This window comes from Monodelphis domestica, chromosome 4 (genome assembly GCF_027887165.1).
Source record: "Monodelphis domestica isolate mMonDom1 chromosome 4, mMonDom1.pri, whole genome shotgun sequence".
Taxonomy (NCBI): domain Eukaryota; kingdom Metazoa; phylum Chordata; class Mammalia; order Didelphimorphia; family Didelphidae; genus Monodelphis; species Monodelphis domestica.
The window spans coordinates 453,850,694-453,865,847 of record NC_077230.1 but is presented as its reverse complement, the minus strand read 5'-3'; the positions used below and the strand labels follow the sequence as shown (position 1 = coordinate 453,865,847).

The 15,154-nt window shown below is 50.6% G+C and overlaps 1 protein-coding gene across 1 annotated transcript in view; it reads right to left on the bottom strand.

The window, feature by feature from the left end:
• The window catches only part of PLAUR (plasminogen activator, urokinase receptor), a 13,447-nt gene extending 1,415 nt beyond the window's left edge, over positions 1–12,032 (bottom strand). Inside the window, exons 1-6 of the mRNA XM_056796975.1 lie at positions 11,923–12,032; positions 10,687–10,800; positions 3,346–3,489; positions 1,208–1,360; positions 945–1,079; positions 405–551 (exon numbers count right to left, since the gene is read on the bottom strand). Of these exons, the coding sequence (XP_056652953.1) occupies positions 405–551; positions 945–1,079; positions 1,208–1,360; positions 3,346–3,489; positions 10,687–10,800; positions 11,923–11,995 (766 nt within the window). The 5' untranslated portion in view covers positions 11,996–12,032. The remainder of the gene's footprint in view (positions 1–404; positions 552–944; positions 1,080–1,207; positions 1,361–3,345; positions 3,490–10,686; positions 10,801–11,922) is intronic.
• Between the last annotated feature and the right edge of the window lie 3,122 nt (positions 12,033–15,154).

Genomic DNA, 15,154 nt, shown 5'->3' with positions numbered 1-15,154 from the left:
AGAGGGCCCAAGGATGCTGGCCCCCTGGAGGCCCTCGCTTTTAAGGAGAGGCAGCTGAGGCACGGAGTCACCCAGCTGCCAGGCTCAGGGGTAGGATCTGAACCCAGGGCTTCCCAACTACAAGGCTGGCACTCTATCCACTGACCTGGGCGGCCTCTAACTCTTCCTTCGACCCTGGGAAATCTCAGCCCATAGGCTGTGCTCCTTCTTTCCTAGAAGAAGTTACTCCCCCACCTATATAAATTCCTGCCTCAGTTTCCCTAGAAAAGGTTTGTACGCTAAGAACTCTAAAGCCTGCCCTGCCCTCTGACCCTGCCTCCTTCATGCCCCCTTCCCCGGGCAACCACTACCCTCAACCAGCCGGAACTACCCCTTCCCCCCCCCCCAGGGGTGAGGATCCTCACTGTGGGTGCCCGTGGCTTCAAAGCACCGATTCATGGGGCCCCGACAGGCAGTGACCGTTGTCTCCTCCGGGGAGCAGCCGTGAGTCCCGTTCCCCTCACAGCTGTGGCACTGGAGTTCATTCAGGGGATGGCTGGAGAGTTTCATCACTGGTGGCCAGTGAAGGAGAGAGGATGGAGATCAGAAGGGGTCCTTGAGCCCGCCATGAGCTAGGGAGCCCCCCACAGCTCCTGGGGCCTGGCAGACTGTCCCTCCCCTCCAGAGGCTCTTCAGGCTGGCCAGACCACTTTCTCCTTCCTCCCTCCGTCCCCCTTCTTCCCTTTTCCCTCCCTCCTTTTCTCTCTCCTTCCCTCCTCACTCCCTCCTCTTCCCTTCTCTCTCCTTCCCTCCTCACTCCCTCCTCTTCCCTTCTCTCTCCTTCCTTCCTCACTCCCTTCCTCCTGCCTTTCTTCCCTCCCCCTTCTTCCCTTCTCCTTCCCTCTCTTCCTCCCTCCCTTCTTTCTTCCCTCCCTCCTCCATCCCTCCCTTCTCCCTTCTCTCACTTGGGCCGCTGATGCACTGGCTGTGGTTGCAGCATCTCAAGAACAGAAAAGTGTCGTTGTTGTGGAAGCCCACAGGGCCGGGGCAGTCGGGAAAGCTCCCACAGCCTCGCACGTAGCGCTCGTCCGAGGGGCTCACTGTGGAGAGCACACAGGTCGGGAGGGTCAGGGAGAGGTAAGGCAGACGCTGGGGAAGGGCATCAATGGGGGGCCGGCCAGGGAAAGTGAAGGGGGGATGGCTGGGGAGGGCCAGGAGCTGCTCTCACCTTCGGGGCTGCTTTGGATGACCCGCTCCAAGCACTGGTCTGTGGGGTCTGGGCAGCGGAGGGTCAGGATCCGACCTCGTTCACAGCTTAGGTCAGAGGAGGCGCAGGACTCGCACTCTAGGGTCCGAGAGCCAGGAAAGGTAGGGGAAGGACCTGAAGTGGAGGGAGGGAAGGAGGCTGACTTTCCTGGCCCCAGGTAGAGGAGACACAGAGACAGACAAAAAGACACAGAGACAGAGAGATAGAAAGACAGAAAGGCAGGGAGACACAGACACAAAGACAGAGACAGAAAGACAAGAGACAGAGAGAGAGAGACAGAGAGAGAGACACAGAGACACAGAGACACAAAGACAGAGACACAGAGACACAGAGACAGAGAGAGAGAGAGACAGAGAGACACAGAAACACAAAGACAGAGACAGAGAGACACAGAGACAGACAAAAAGACACAGAGACAGAGAGATAGAAAGACAGAAAGGCAGGGAGACACAGACAAAAAGACAGAGACAGAAAGACACAGAGACAGAGAGAGAGAGACAGAGAGACACAGAGACAGAGAGACAGAGACAGAGAGACACAGACAGAGAAATGGAAAGACAGAGAGACAGGAAGACACAGAGACAGAGACAGAGAGAGACACAGAGAGAGAGACAGAGAGAGACAGATAGAAAGACAGAGACAGAAAGACAGAGACAGAGACACAGAGACAGGGAGACACAGAGAGACAAAGAGACAGAGGCACAGAGACAGAAAGACACAGAGACACAGAGAGAGAGACAGAAAGACAGAGACACAGAGACACAGAGAAATAGAAAGACAGAGACAGGAAGACACAGAGACAGAGACAGAGAGACACAGAGAAAGAGAGACAGAGAGAGACAGACAGAAAGACAGAGACAGAGACACAGAGACAGGGAGACAGACACAGAGAGACAAAGAGACACAGGCACAGACAGAAAGACACAGAGACAGACAGAGAGACACACACACAGAGACAGAAAGACAGGAAGAGGCAGAGACACAGAGACAGAGATGAGCAGAGAGGGACATGGGTACCGAGAGACAGGTGGTTAGAACCTGGTGCTGAGCTCCCCTTTTCAATGGGTGGTTCAGGACCTGGGAGCCATGGCCACAGCCGCCCTTCCTGGTCTGCCCCATTCTCGCCCGGTCATCATCTCTCTGGCTTCTGTCCTGTTGGCCTACCCTTGAGCCCTTTACTCTTCTTCCCTTCCCAGCTGGGTCTGGAGTCTGACCTTGGCTTTCCTTTGAATTCCTCATTATTCAAGGACCTTCTGAAGCCTCATCTCCTAGGAAATTCTCCTCAATAGGCCTCCCCTGACACTTAACACTCCACTGCGGCAGCCCAGGAACTTTTTTAGCTCCAAGTTTATAGGCTTTGTAACTTCCCTGCCTGCCTTCTACAGAAGACCTCTATCTATAGTCTAGGTTTCTGAGTCTCTCCCAACCCTGCCATTCCATGTTCTAAAGTCCTTTCAAGTTTTGACAATCCACATTTTTCCTTCTAAGGTCCTTCCCAGTGCAGCCTTTCTAGGCTCTAAGGTCCTCTGACCATTGATGTTCTAGGTTCTAAGGTCTCTCCCAACCCTGCCATTCCATGTTCTAAAGTCCCTTCAAGTTTTGACAATCCACATTTTTCCTTCTAAGGTCCTTCCCAGTGCAGCCTTTCTAGGCTCTAAGGTCCTCTGACCATTGATGTTCTAGGTTCTAAGGTCTCTCCCAATCTTGCCATTCCATGTTCTAAAGTCCCTTCAAGTTTTGACAACCCACATTTTTCCTTCTAAGGTCCTTCCCAGTGCAGCCTTTCTAGGCTCTAAGGTCCTCTGACCATTGATGTTCTAGGTTCTAAGGTCTCTCCCAATCCTGCCATTCCATGTTCTAAAGTCCCTTCAAGTTTTGACAACCCACATTTTTTCTTCTAAGGTCCTTCCCAGTGCAGCCTTTTTAGGCTCTAAGGTCCTTCTCAGCTCAGACCATTTAAGTTCTAGGTTCTAAGGTCCTTCCCACTCCTGCCATTCCATCTTCTATGATCCCTCTAAGCTTTGCTGCCAATCTGTGTTCTCAGACCCCTTCCAGCTCTGGCATGGATCCCTTGGCCAAGTGGCCGGGTTCCTACTCACGGGGATCTGGGTGGTTGCAGAGGTCGAAGTCGCACACGGTCTCCTTTAGCATGATTATCTCTTGGGTCGTTCGATAGGACATGGAGCTGTTGTCTTTCCCCGTCACAGCACAACCTCTCACTACCACCTCCAGCTCCTCGCCTCCTGAGGAAAAACATCCCAAGGGGCCACTTAAGCCCTTGCTGGACTGTGTCAGCTTCCTGGGAGCTGACCCAGAAGACCTCGGTGTTTGGCCACAAGGCTTTCCCTCCTTCGCTCACTTCTCTGAACGTCTCCAGTCAGAAGCTTCATGGGGGTGGAGACGACATCATCTTTGTACCCCCAATGCCAAGTATATTGCTCTGCACACAGTAGGTATTTAAAAAGTAGCAGTAGGATAAGAATAGCCACTGGCATTTATATGGCACTTTAAGGTGGGCAAAGCACTTTACAAACATCTCATTTGATCCTCACAACAACTCCGGGAGGCTTAGAGGTGCTCTTATTACCCCCTTTTTATAAATGAGGAAACTGAGGCGGAGAGGTTCAGTCAGGGTCACACAGCTAAGTAGCATCCAAGGCTAGATCTGAACTCTGGTCTTCCTGATTTTGGTTCCTGCTGCCTATTCATTGCACCACCAGATGAATGAATGAATGAATGAATGAATGAAAGAATGAATGCTTCATCTGCCCACTAGACCATGAGCTTGCTTCACAAGGACAATGTGGTGTCTTTTCTCACTTTCCTGTGTTCCTCCGAGCTGTGGCAGGGTTTAGGAAATGTCTATGGATTGGATGACTAAATAAAAACGTCTCCTCCTCCCCCTCCTAGACTGTGAGCTCCATGAAGAATGGGGTGGGGTTCTATCTGGACTCCATATCTCTCTGAGTGAGCCCAGAGAAATGTTTAATAAATATTTGTCCAAATGGCTCGCCACACCCATTCATTGGGGGCAGGGCTGGAAGCACATGGATATGGGGTGGGGGGTCGGGGTGGGAGGTAGGACCCTGAGATGGGAAAAGATTTGAGCCAGGCTATAAAATGGATCTTGGCTCAAGTCTCCCTGCCCCTACTGGCTTAACTACAGCATTGGGCCATTGGGGAACGTCACCTCTCACCCTTCACCCCAGTTTTGACGGGAAGTTGCTGATGGCCAGTTAAAGGCAGGTGTCAAGGGAGAAGAAAGGGTTCTAGAAGGGAACGGAACAAGGGCTTCAAGCTCAGAACAAAGAAGAGGCAAGGGGAATCCTGTCCTAGGCTGGGACAGTGAGTAGAGGAGACATAGGATGGACTCTTGGAGTCATGGAATGGGTGGGAAACTCTTCTAGAGGGGAGCGATGGGCACTCTCTGGGGAAAGTGGCTTCTTGGGGTCCAAGGAACAGAGACAAGAGATGGCAGGAGTGGAAGAAGAGTGGTGGTGGGCGCTTCCCTTCGAAGAACCGTGCCGGAGGTGCTAATATTCCAAATGAATTGATGCAGGCAAGGGGGGGATGGAGGTGAATATGGGGTCTAAGAATCCTGGGAAGATTTCCATGAACTGCTGCGAAGTGAAGGGAGCAGAACCAAGAGAAAAATCTACAAACAACAATGACACTGTGAGAAGAAACAAAGAACTTGGGAAGATTTCCCAGGAAACCATGGCTTCAGAAGGCTACTGAGGAAGCGTGTCGCTACCCACCTCTTGACAGAGAGGGGATGGGTTCAAGATGCAGAAAAGAGACACATATTTTGGGGGAGTTATTTGGCTTAACTATTGATGTTCATTACAAGGCGTTTCTTTTTCTTTTAAATTTCAGGGAGAGAAAATACATTCTCATCCATTGAAAAACAAAAAAAGATGGCGGGTGGGGTGGGAGCCATGTGGCAGGGAAGGTCAAATATTAAAGAATGAACAGAAGGACCACTGTCCAGGACAGAGGGTGTGGTGGTAACTAATAATAGTGAGTGGGAGGAGCCAGAATTATTTGTCATGGAATCCCCAGGACTGAAAATGAAAGTTTGCACCCAAGAAAAATGGGCAGATAGGTGGGGCAATGGGCCTTGCTGTGTGACCCGGGAAAAGGCACATTTCTCTTGCCTCAGGTCCTTATCTGTCAACTGAGCTGGAGAAGGAAATGGCAAACCACTCTAGTATCTCCGCCAAGAAAATCCCAAATTGGGTCACGAAGAGTAAGATTCCACAGAAAAGGACTAAAAACGAAAAACAACCAGAGGGCACTGAGATGGCTCCGTTCATAGAAAGCCAGGCCTAGAGATGGGAGCTCCTGGGTTCAAATCTGGCCTCAGACGCTTCCTAGCTGGGTGACCCTGGGCAAGTCACTTAACTCCCATTGCCTAGGCTTTAAGGCTCTTCTGCCATGGACCCCATATATAGATTCCAAGGCAGAAGATAAAGGTTTAACTACAACATAAGAGAAACAGATAGCAATGACCTACCTAGGGGGAAGTCAAGTTTCCTGGTAGAGGTGAATTATAGCCTCAAATACTGAACAAGATGGTGGATGGGATGGTCAAGCCATTCCCTGCCAGACATCTTTACAAGATGGCGGAGAATAGCGAGATATCCCAGGCTCGGAGAAGGGCAAAAGTCGCCCTGAGATTTGGTGAAAGTGGCATCTGCCAACTCTAGGCGGGTGACCTTGGTTCTGTGGAAAATTTCGAAAAAGAGGCGGTGAACGCAGAGGGACAATGGTTTCCGCCAGCCTGGCGGGAAGTCACGGGAGCTTGGCTGCATTCCTTTTTTGACGGGGTTACTACACTGGGAGAGCAGAGGGAAACATTGAGAAGAGCTTACCTAGCTTTTTAGCAAAATGCTTGACGCGGTAACTCAGGAAATGGAAAAGTACTGGCAAAATGGGCTGTGTTAAGCACTAGGGAGGTCCATAGAAAGTGACCCAGTCAACCCCTGCTCTCACGGAGCTCACCGTCGAATGCAGGAGGGCTTAGATTTCACCTCTGGTTCAAGGTGGATGGAAAGGTGAGGTTGTAGGAGGGCAGATGGCAAGGCCCAAAGGAGCCAAGTTGGATGATGGGTCCAGTGGTTAGAGCACGGGGATGAGGGAGGCACCATCCCCCTGCCCATGGGCATCCTGTATCTGGTGGGAAGTGGGAGCGAGGAGGGTTGGCTTGGAAAGGGAAAGGGCTGTTACTCTCCTTTGGGCAAGAGGAATTGGGATTGATCCAAATGGCCAGAGCCAATGATTTGTCATGAATGGTTTGGTGACTTGCCAGGAGGTCTCCATTGGAATGCCCCTGGGATCTGGTGCTGGCCCTGTGCCATTAAGTGTTGTTACCAGTGGCTTGTGTAGTGGTGGTACTGAGGGGTGACTCTTGATTTGACTGTGACCTTAATCTGACCATGGTGGGGCAGCTGGGTAGTTCAGTGGATGGAGAGCCAGGCCTAGAGATGGGAGGTCCTGGGTTCAAATCTGGACTCAGACACTTCCCAGCTAGGTGACCCTGGGCAAGTCATTTCACCTCCATTGCCTGGCCCTTACCACTCTTCTGCCTTGGAGCCAACACACAGTATTGACTCCAATGGCTACACTTGGATAAAGGTACCTATGCATGTTTGTCAAATGCTATCATAATGAATAATAACTGCTAACATTTAGATAGCGCTTTGCCAATATCGAGCAGCTAGGTGGAGCAATGGATAGAGTACCCTGCCTGGAGCCAGGAAGACTTGAATTCAAATCTGTCCTCAGACACTTATTAGCTATTGATTTGGGCAAGTCACTTAATTTTGCCTCAGTGTCTCCATCTGTCAAATGAACTGGAGAAGGCAATGGCAAACCACTTCAGTATCCTTGCCAAGAAGATACCAAACAGGATCATAAATAGTAGGGCACAACTAAAATAACTCAACAATAACAAAAAATTACCAATATTGGGAGGTCTTGGGTTCACTTACTAGCTGTGTGACCCTGGGTAAGTCACTTATCCCCCATGGCTAGCCTTTATTGCTCTTCTGCCTTGGAACATAGTACCGATACACAGTATTGATTCCAAGATTAGAATCAATACTTTAAGCATTTAAAAAAATTATCAATATTGTTTCATGTGTTTCTTACAACAACAATGGGTTGGAGGGGCTATTAATGTCTCCATTTTACAGATGAATAAATGGGGTGAGCAAATATTAAGTGACTTGTCACACAGCTAGGAAGGGCCTGAGATAGAGTTGAACTCCAGCCTCCAGATCCAATGCTCCATCCACTGTCCGATCCTAGCTGTCTCAAAGATAGTCAGGATCCCCGGTGACCTGGACAGGTTGTGTGATATGGTAGAAAAAGCACTGGATTTGGAATCAGCAGAAATGGGTTTGAATTAACCATGAAACCTTGGCCAAGTCACTGCCTTGTCTGGCCCCCAGCCTCCTCATCATTAAAATGAGGACTTCCTAAATCCAGGACTCCATGGACCTTGGGTCAAAGCCAGCTCCACAGCATTTGGCAAAGTTAAATGTAAAGGGTTACCCATGAAGACAGAAAATCAGCTTTAGAAGTGTAAGATGGGGGGAGCTTGGGGAGATCCTCTTTTGTTTGCCAAACATCTGGGGGGTTGATTGGTCCGCCAGGGCAAGATGAGTCATTGTGTGAGGTGGCAGCCACAAAAGCCAATGAGACCCTGCATTGGAGACGCCCATTGGAGAGCAAGAGGAACGTGATGGTCCCACCCATAATTGGGACCACATTGTGAATAGCACGTCTAGCTATGAGCTAGACAACAATTCCAGAAGGATGTTGGAAAGTTGGAAAGTGTCCAGTGGAGGGAGACCAAAATGGCGCACGACCATGGAATCCCTGACATATGATAGAACTGGGGGAGAAGAGAAGACTTGGGGTGGGGGTAGAGGAAGGTCTTCCAGTAGCTGAAGGCCTGTCATGGGGAAGAGGGATTAGTCTTGTTCTGTCTGCCCCCAAAGGGCAGAACCAGGTGGAAGACTTCAGCTCAACTACTAGGGGTTCCTTGGTGGAAGGAGTCGCCTCTGAGGGCAGTAGTTCAGTCAATCAGCCAATAAGCATTCATTAAGCACCCACTGTTTGCAAGACAATGTGCTAAGATCTGAGACTTCTAGCCCTCAGTCTCTGCCCTTGAAGAGCTGATGGAGAAGATCCCTTAGAAACCCTGTGCACATCCAAGGAATTAATTGGGAATGGAAGGGAGACTCAGAGAGAAGGGAGTGGCTAGGAAGAAAGGAGCCTGGGAGGGTGTCCTGCCCAAGATGGGATCTCAGCTGAGTCTTGAAGGAAGCCAAGAAGTGGTGGGGAAGAGGGAGAGCATTTCCAGGCATGGAGGACACCAAATACAAAAGTGGGGAGGCTGGAGAAGCCACTGCTTGTTCGAAGAACAGCAAGGAAGGCATTGTGGCTGGATCATAGGGCATGTGAGTGGGACTAAGGTGTAGGAGATCAGAAAAATGGGAAAGTGTCCGATTAAAAAAAACAACAACAAAAAGATAAATAGTAGGTAAGTGACTTGCCCAGGCTCACACAGGCACTAAGTATCTGAGGCTAGATGTGATCTCAAGTCTTCTTGACTTCAGGTTCAAGGTTCTGTTCTAGAAAGGTTAGAGAAAGCTCTAGCTGGGGAAGAATGTAGAGAGGAGAAAAGAGGAAGAGAAAGATTCTGGGATGTTGTCAGATCGAGGGGGGTGAAGGGAGAAAAAGGGGACAAGCAGAGAAAAACCAGAGTCCAGAAGGCTATACGCACTAGGAAACTGGAGGGACCTCCATGTTTTATGGGGGATTCCCCCTCCCCAAAGGGTTGAACTGGAGAGCTGTGGGCCCCCTCCAACTTCTGAGCTGAAAAGTAATGCTGAGGCTTGGCAAGTTGGGAAGGAGGATTCCAATATGGCTCTGGAGGGCTTTTCCTTTTTTTAAAATTTAAACCCCTTATCTTCCTTCTTCGACTCAATACTAAGTAATGGTTCCTAGGCAGAAGAGGAGTAAGGGCTAGGCAATTGGGGTTAAGTGATTTGCCCAGGGGCACAGAGCTAGGACGTGCCTGAGGTCAGATTTGAACCCAGGACTTCTAATCTCTAGTGAGCCATCCTGCTGCCCTTGCTATAAATTTTTCAAAAATAACTAAACAGATGAAAGCCTCTCCTATTCCTCCTCACTGTTAGTGCCATCCCTGAACCCCTGAAAGTACATTGGATTTACATTATGTATTTCTTCATCTGTGTACATGTTTTGTGCTAAGAACATTAGGTAGCAGAATGGACAGAGAGAGGAAGACATTTTTCTGCTGTGTGACCCTGGATAAGTCATTTATCCTGTTTGTCTCAATTTCTTGAGCTGTTAAATGGGGATGATATAGCACCTGCCTCCCAAGGTTGTTGGGATAATAAAAAAGACATTTGTAAAGCGCTTTGCAAGCCTGCGATTGAATTTCCAGCTAGTGAGAGAGAGGTCGGTCCACTCCTCTCTCTGAACTCCAGAGACTAAATGATCTTGTTTTCCTTTTTATTCTCTTATTTTTTTAACCCACATCTTCTGGCTTAAAATCTACACTAGGTATCAGTTCTGAGGCAGAAGAGTGGCGAAGACTAGGCAATGGAGGTTAAATGACTTGCCCAGGGCCACACAGCTACAAAAGGCTAGATTTGAACCCAGGACCACCCATTCCCTAGACCTGGCTGTCTATCCACTGACCCACCTGGCTGCCTGCATTCTCTCTCTCTCTTTTTCTTTATATGGCTTTTTAGCTCCAGCATGTTATGACATGCAACCTAGTGTTTACAGACTGAAGGGAAGCATCCAGGAGAGGGAGAGACAAATCAGTGGTGGAGGGAGGTCACAGAGAGGAAGAGGGTAGGCTCAGGCATAGGTGTGAGGGGGCAGTGTGGCTAGAAGCCACCGGATTCTGGGAGACAAGGGAGACGAGATCTGAGCCAGATGCTGGCTCCTACCCTGGTTTGTTGTGGGGCATTTGACAGAAACTGGTCTCCTCTTTGGGCCTCAGTTTCCCCATCTGTAAGATGAGAGGTAGAAGACTCTCTCTGTCTCCGTCTCTTTCCCCTTCTCCCATTCCAGTCTGACACTTAGCTCCTAGAGTTAACAAAAGGGACCTTTCCTTTCCTTAGTTTCCATACTGACTGAAGCCCCCTGGCTGGTCTACACTGAGCTGGTCCTGGCCATGCTTCCCCTGTATTTTTATTTCCTCTGGCCTTTCCAGGGCTACTGGATTCTGCCTTCAAGGCCTTTGACAGCCTGACTGTCTGTAACTTTGGCCAGGTCCTGCGAGTCCTGGGAGAGTCTCAGCTTCCCAACGGGTCAAATGGGGCACGAGGGGGAGCCACATGTTTCTTTCTAGCGTCACAGGGGCCTTCTAGAGACAAGTGGCCGCCTCTCACCTTTCCAGCGGTTATAGAAGACGGTGGTTCGGCACAGCTCCTGCCCTGGAGGGCACGTCTCGACCGTGCAGTTCCCGGAGCTCTCGCAATGGTGACAGCGCAAGGCCGAGGAAACTGGGGAGACCAAGGGATGGTGTCGGTGAGGGGGGGCTCGGGGGACCGGGACTCCCCGGCTGCTCCCAGGCCCGCCACCTGGCCCCACATTCCAGGGCCCCCACCCTCCCACTCTGCCCCTCCGGGGTGCTATCCCGGCCCGCCTCCCTCCAGATCACTACCCCTTGGCTCCGGCTCTCCCTCTATTCCCGCCCACCACCCAGGTGCCATCCCAGTCCTCCCTCTGGCCCCGCCCCCACGTGGCTCCTCACCTGCCCCTCCTAGCCCCGCCCCCCGCGTTTTCTCCCCGGCCGGGTCTCCGCGCAGCCCCCTTCTCCCCCTCCCCAGGCCTGGGGGCCCCCTCCTAAGGCTTTACTCATCCCCCCCAGCTAAGCTTCCCTCCGGTCACTTATTCATCTCCTCTCCCCCCTGAGCTGCTTCCTCCCGCCCTCCAGCTTGTCTAAGTTCCTCAATGCTCCGGTTTCTCAACCTCCGGGCGGAATTGGATGTGGGCTGGGGGAAGCGACTGCGGCGGCGGCGGCGGCGGCGGCGGCGGCGGCGGCGGGGGGGTGGGTGGGGGGGGAGGGAGATACACCTTCCGAGGGTGAGGACCAGTCCGGCCCGTCCGACCCTCCCCAGACCCTCGGCGTCTCTCGCTGGCTCTTCCCCACCCCGTCCGTCAGTTTCGCTTCTTCCCATTATCCCGCTCTCCCGGTTTAAGTGTCGCTGTCTCTGTCATCCTCGGTTCTCTATCCGAGCTAGGAAGGCCACCCAACGCCTTATTCGGCCACTTCCCCTGTGACAGCCTGGATAAGTCACTTCTCTCCCTAGGCCTCAGTTTCCTCATCTGTAAAATCAGGGGGACGGACGAGATGGCCTCTGACAGCCCTGTCGGCGCTAGGATCCTACCAGTGCTTTATTTTACAGGCGAGGAAACTGAGCCTGTGAGCGGGGCTATTGGGTCCCCACTCTGTCTCTCCTTGCCCCTCTTCCCCTATCTTTACCTCCATCCCCTTTTTTTGTTTCTCCAAATGTCTGGCTCTGGCTCTAGGTCCTTCCTAGAAGAAGACTCTTCTCCCTGCCTTACTTTACCACTTTCTCCCAAACTCCGAATCCCCTTCCCAGACTCCTCTGGGACCCTACCTTGAGGCTGGGCTGCAGCCAGCAACAGGAGCCACAGGGTCAGCGTCCTCATGTCCAGTAAGCTGCCTCTCATCTGCGTCTCTACCCCGGCTCAACCAGGGTTTGCTTTGTTTCCACCCCTTGAGGGAGGTTTCAAAATAGGAACCTCCCTTGGGGCTGGCTCCTCCCCGAGACCCCAGAAACTCCCCTTCCCCACTTCTGGCCCATTCCTTAGTTCTGATCTGTCATTTCCCGTTTTCTTCATCCTCTGTGTTCCTGGGTCCCTCTTTCCCCATCTGTCCCTTTCAGTGCCCATCTCTCTCGGATCATCTCCACTTGTCCGTCTCCCTCTCTCTCAGTGTTTCTGTCTCCATCTTTTAGCTGGTCTCTGTCTCTTCCTCTGTTCTTCCTGCATCTCTCTCTCTCTCTCTCTCTCTCTCTCTCTCTCTCTCTCTCTCTCTCTCTCTCTCTCTCTCCCTCCCTCTTTTTATCCCTCTCTTAAAACCCCTTTCCTTCTGTCTTAGAATAGGTACAAATATTGGTTCCAAGGCAGAAGAGTAGTTAAGGATTAGTTAGACAATGAAGGTTAAGTGACTTGCTCAGGGTCACACAGATGAGAAATGTTTAAGGTCAAATTTGAACCCAGGTTCTCCCAACTTCAGACCTGGCTTTCCTTGCCATTGAACCTACAGCTGCCCCTTTTCCATATCTCTTAGCATTTCTTTGTCTGCCTTGCCATTTCTTAGTCTGTTTTTCCCTTTGCTTGTAGGCAGCTACGTAGTGCAGTGGATAGAGTGCTGGGCCTGGAATCAGGAAGGCATGGGTTCAAATCTAGTCTCAAACACTTCCTAGGTATGTGATCTTGGACAAGTCACTTAACCTGTTTGCCTTAGTTTCACTAACTGTGAAATAAAGATATAAAAGCACCTACTGATCAAGAATTGAGATATTTGTAAAACAGTAACACATAAACAATCAACACATTCAAACACGTGCAGTAATTTTTAAGTCACGCCTGGCTCTTTATGACTCCATTTGGGGTTTTCTTGGCAAAGATCGATGCTGGAGTGGTTTGCCAATTCCTTCTCCAGCTCATTTTATAGATGAGGAAACTGAGGCAAACAGGATTAAGTGACTTGCCCAGGGTCACACAGCTAGTTTCTGGCATGTCATAGGTGCGTCATGCTGTTCTTCTTTTTCGTGTCTATGTATGTTTGCCCTCATTTGTCTCTGTCTCCTCAAACTCTTTCCCCCCCTCCATGTTTGAGTTTCTTTCTGTGCTTTTCTTCCTCTTCCTGTCTTTGTCTCTCCCTGGGTCTCTCCATCTGTGTCCACCTGTATGTGTCTCACCCTCTGAGTCAGGAACAGCAGGATAGAGGGCCCCATCAGCCTTTCGGGAGGCCCCAGGCTGCCCATCCTGGATGGTGACTGCCTGACTCACCCTGGGCTGGGCCAGCTCCACCCCAGCCACTCACAGGACTCAGATTCCTTGCCTGAAGGATCTCTGCGCTGACGGAGGCAGCTCTAGAGGAAGAAGGAACCATATAGGGAAAGGCAGGGGAAGCGGGAGAGGGAGTTACATCCCAGAGCTGGATCTGGGGCCAGGCAACTAGTTCGAATCCTGCTCCTTGGGTGGCCTCAAGGCAATCACTTCAGCTTCTTGGAGTTCCCTTCCTTAATCTGAGAAGGAAGGGTTCGGTTAAATCACCTCTAAGATTCCTCCCAGCTGTGGATTGATACCCAGACCTAGAGACCCAACTAAAATAACTCAACAATAACAAATTACCAAGATTGGGAGGTCTTGGGTTCAAGTCTGACCCCAGATGCTTCCTAGCTGTGTGACCCTGGGCAAGTCACTTCACCTCCATTGCCTAGCTTTTATTACTCTTCTGCCTTGGAACCAATATACAGTATTGATTTTAGGAAGGTAAGGGTTCAAAAGAACTTCCTTCCAGCTCCAAGTTTATGCTGTTTGTTGACCGACCCATCAACTGACTATGAAACAGCCACAGAGAGAGCCACAGAGCCTGAGGAAAAGATGAAGAGAAAGACCCATGTATGTGCAGTTAACCTGCTATCCAGGGATGGGTACTGGACAGAGCTGGGAAGGACCTAGGCAAGAACCAGGTGGGTCAATGGCCTTGGCTGCTGAGACTCTATCCCTTTGGCGATGGATATCGGGTAGGGTGTGGTCCTCAGGGCTGAGTCAGGCCTCTGGCTCTCAGGGCTTCCCCCCAGGAAGTGACCTCAGCCTTGGCTATTTCAGGCCGGGGTTGTGTCACCCAGACCCTGACCTCAGTCTGCAAACCTCTCCTCCTTTACACCTCTGTCCCACTCCCATTGTTCTTCCACTCAGGACAGAGGCTGAGCAGGAAACACAGAGGAAGATCAGGCTGCAGGGACCTGTCGTCCCCCTTCCGCGATGTCCCATCCCTGTCTCTGTGGAATCCTCTGCACCGAATCCCCTCCTTCAGCCCCACAGCGTCCTTGGCTTTCTTGGAAACTGTTCCTACTCCAGTAGTCCAGTGGGACCACTTCTTCTCCCCACCCCACAGTAATTTGGATTTACTTCTAGGTTCTCAGCCATAGAGCTCAATGGAATCTCAGAGGCCAGGTCCTCTAATCCCTCTCATTTCATAGATGAGGGAAACGGAGTTTTTTTGGGGGGGTTTCAAGTGACTTAACCAAAGGGAACCACCTGAGACAGGATTTGAACCCAAGTCCTCTATCTCTTTGGGCCAATGTTCTTTCCCCTTTCTTTTCCACCTTGATTTGTAGCTCTCCTTCTTCTTACCATGCCCAATCAGTTGTAAGGACTGGATTGCTATCTCTTTTCATTACCTGGCTCACATTTGGCCTCTTATCTTCATTCACTAGCCAGCAATACAATCACAGGCTAGTCTGATTGTAATTAGTCTCCTAATTAATTGGATTCTTTATTCAAGCCTTTCCCTTCCTTCGCTTGGATACAGAAGTCATCTAAGGTAAAGACTAGACCATCATTACCACCCCACTTCTCAAAAGCCTTCTGCGGTTCTGTTTCACCACTAATAAAAATATCATCTTCTTAGCCTAGCATTGAGGGCCCTCAACAATCTGGATTTAACTTAGTTGGCCCCATTTATTTATTATTTAGACAGACATTTTTAAACTCAGAAATGTATCTGCTCTGGATACAGATCATCTTTCCTTCCTAGGATCTTGTCCCTTCCCATCTTTGTTGCTCATAATAATTACCCTCTTATTTGTCTTG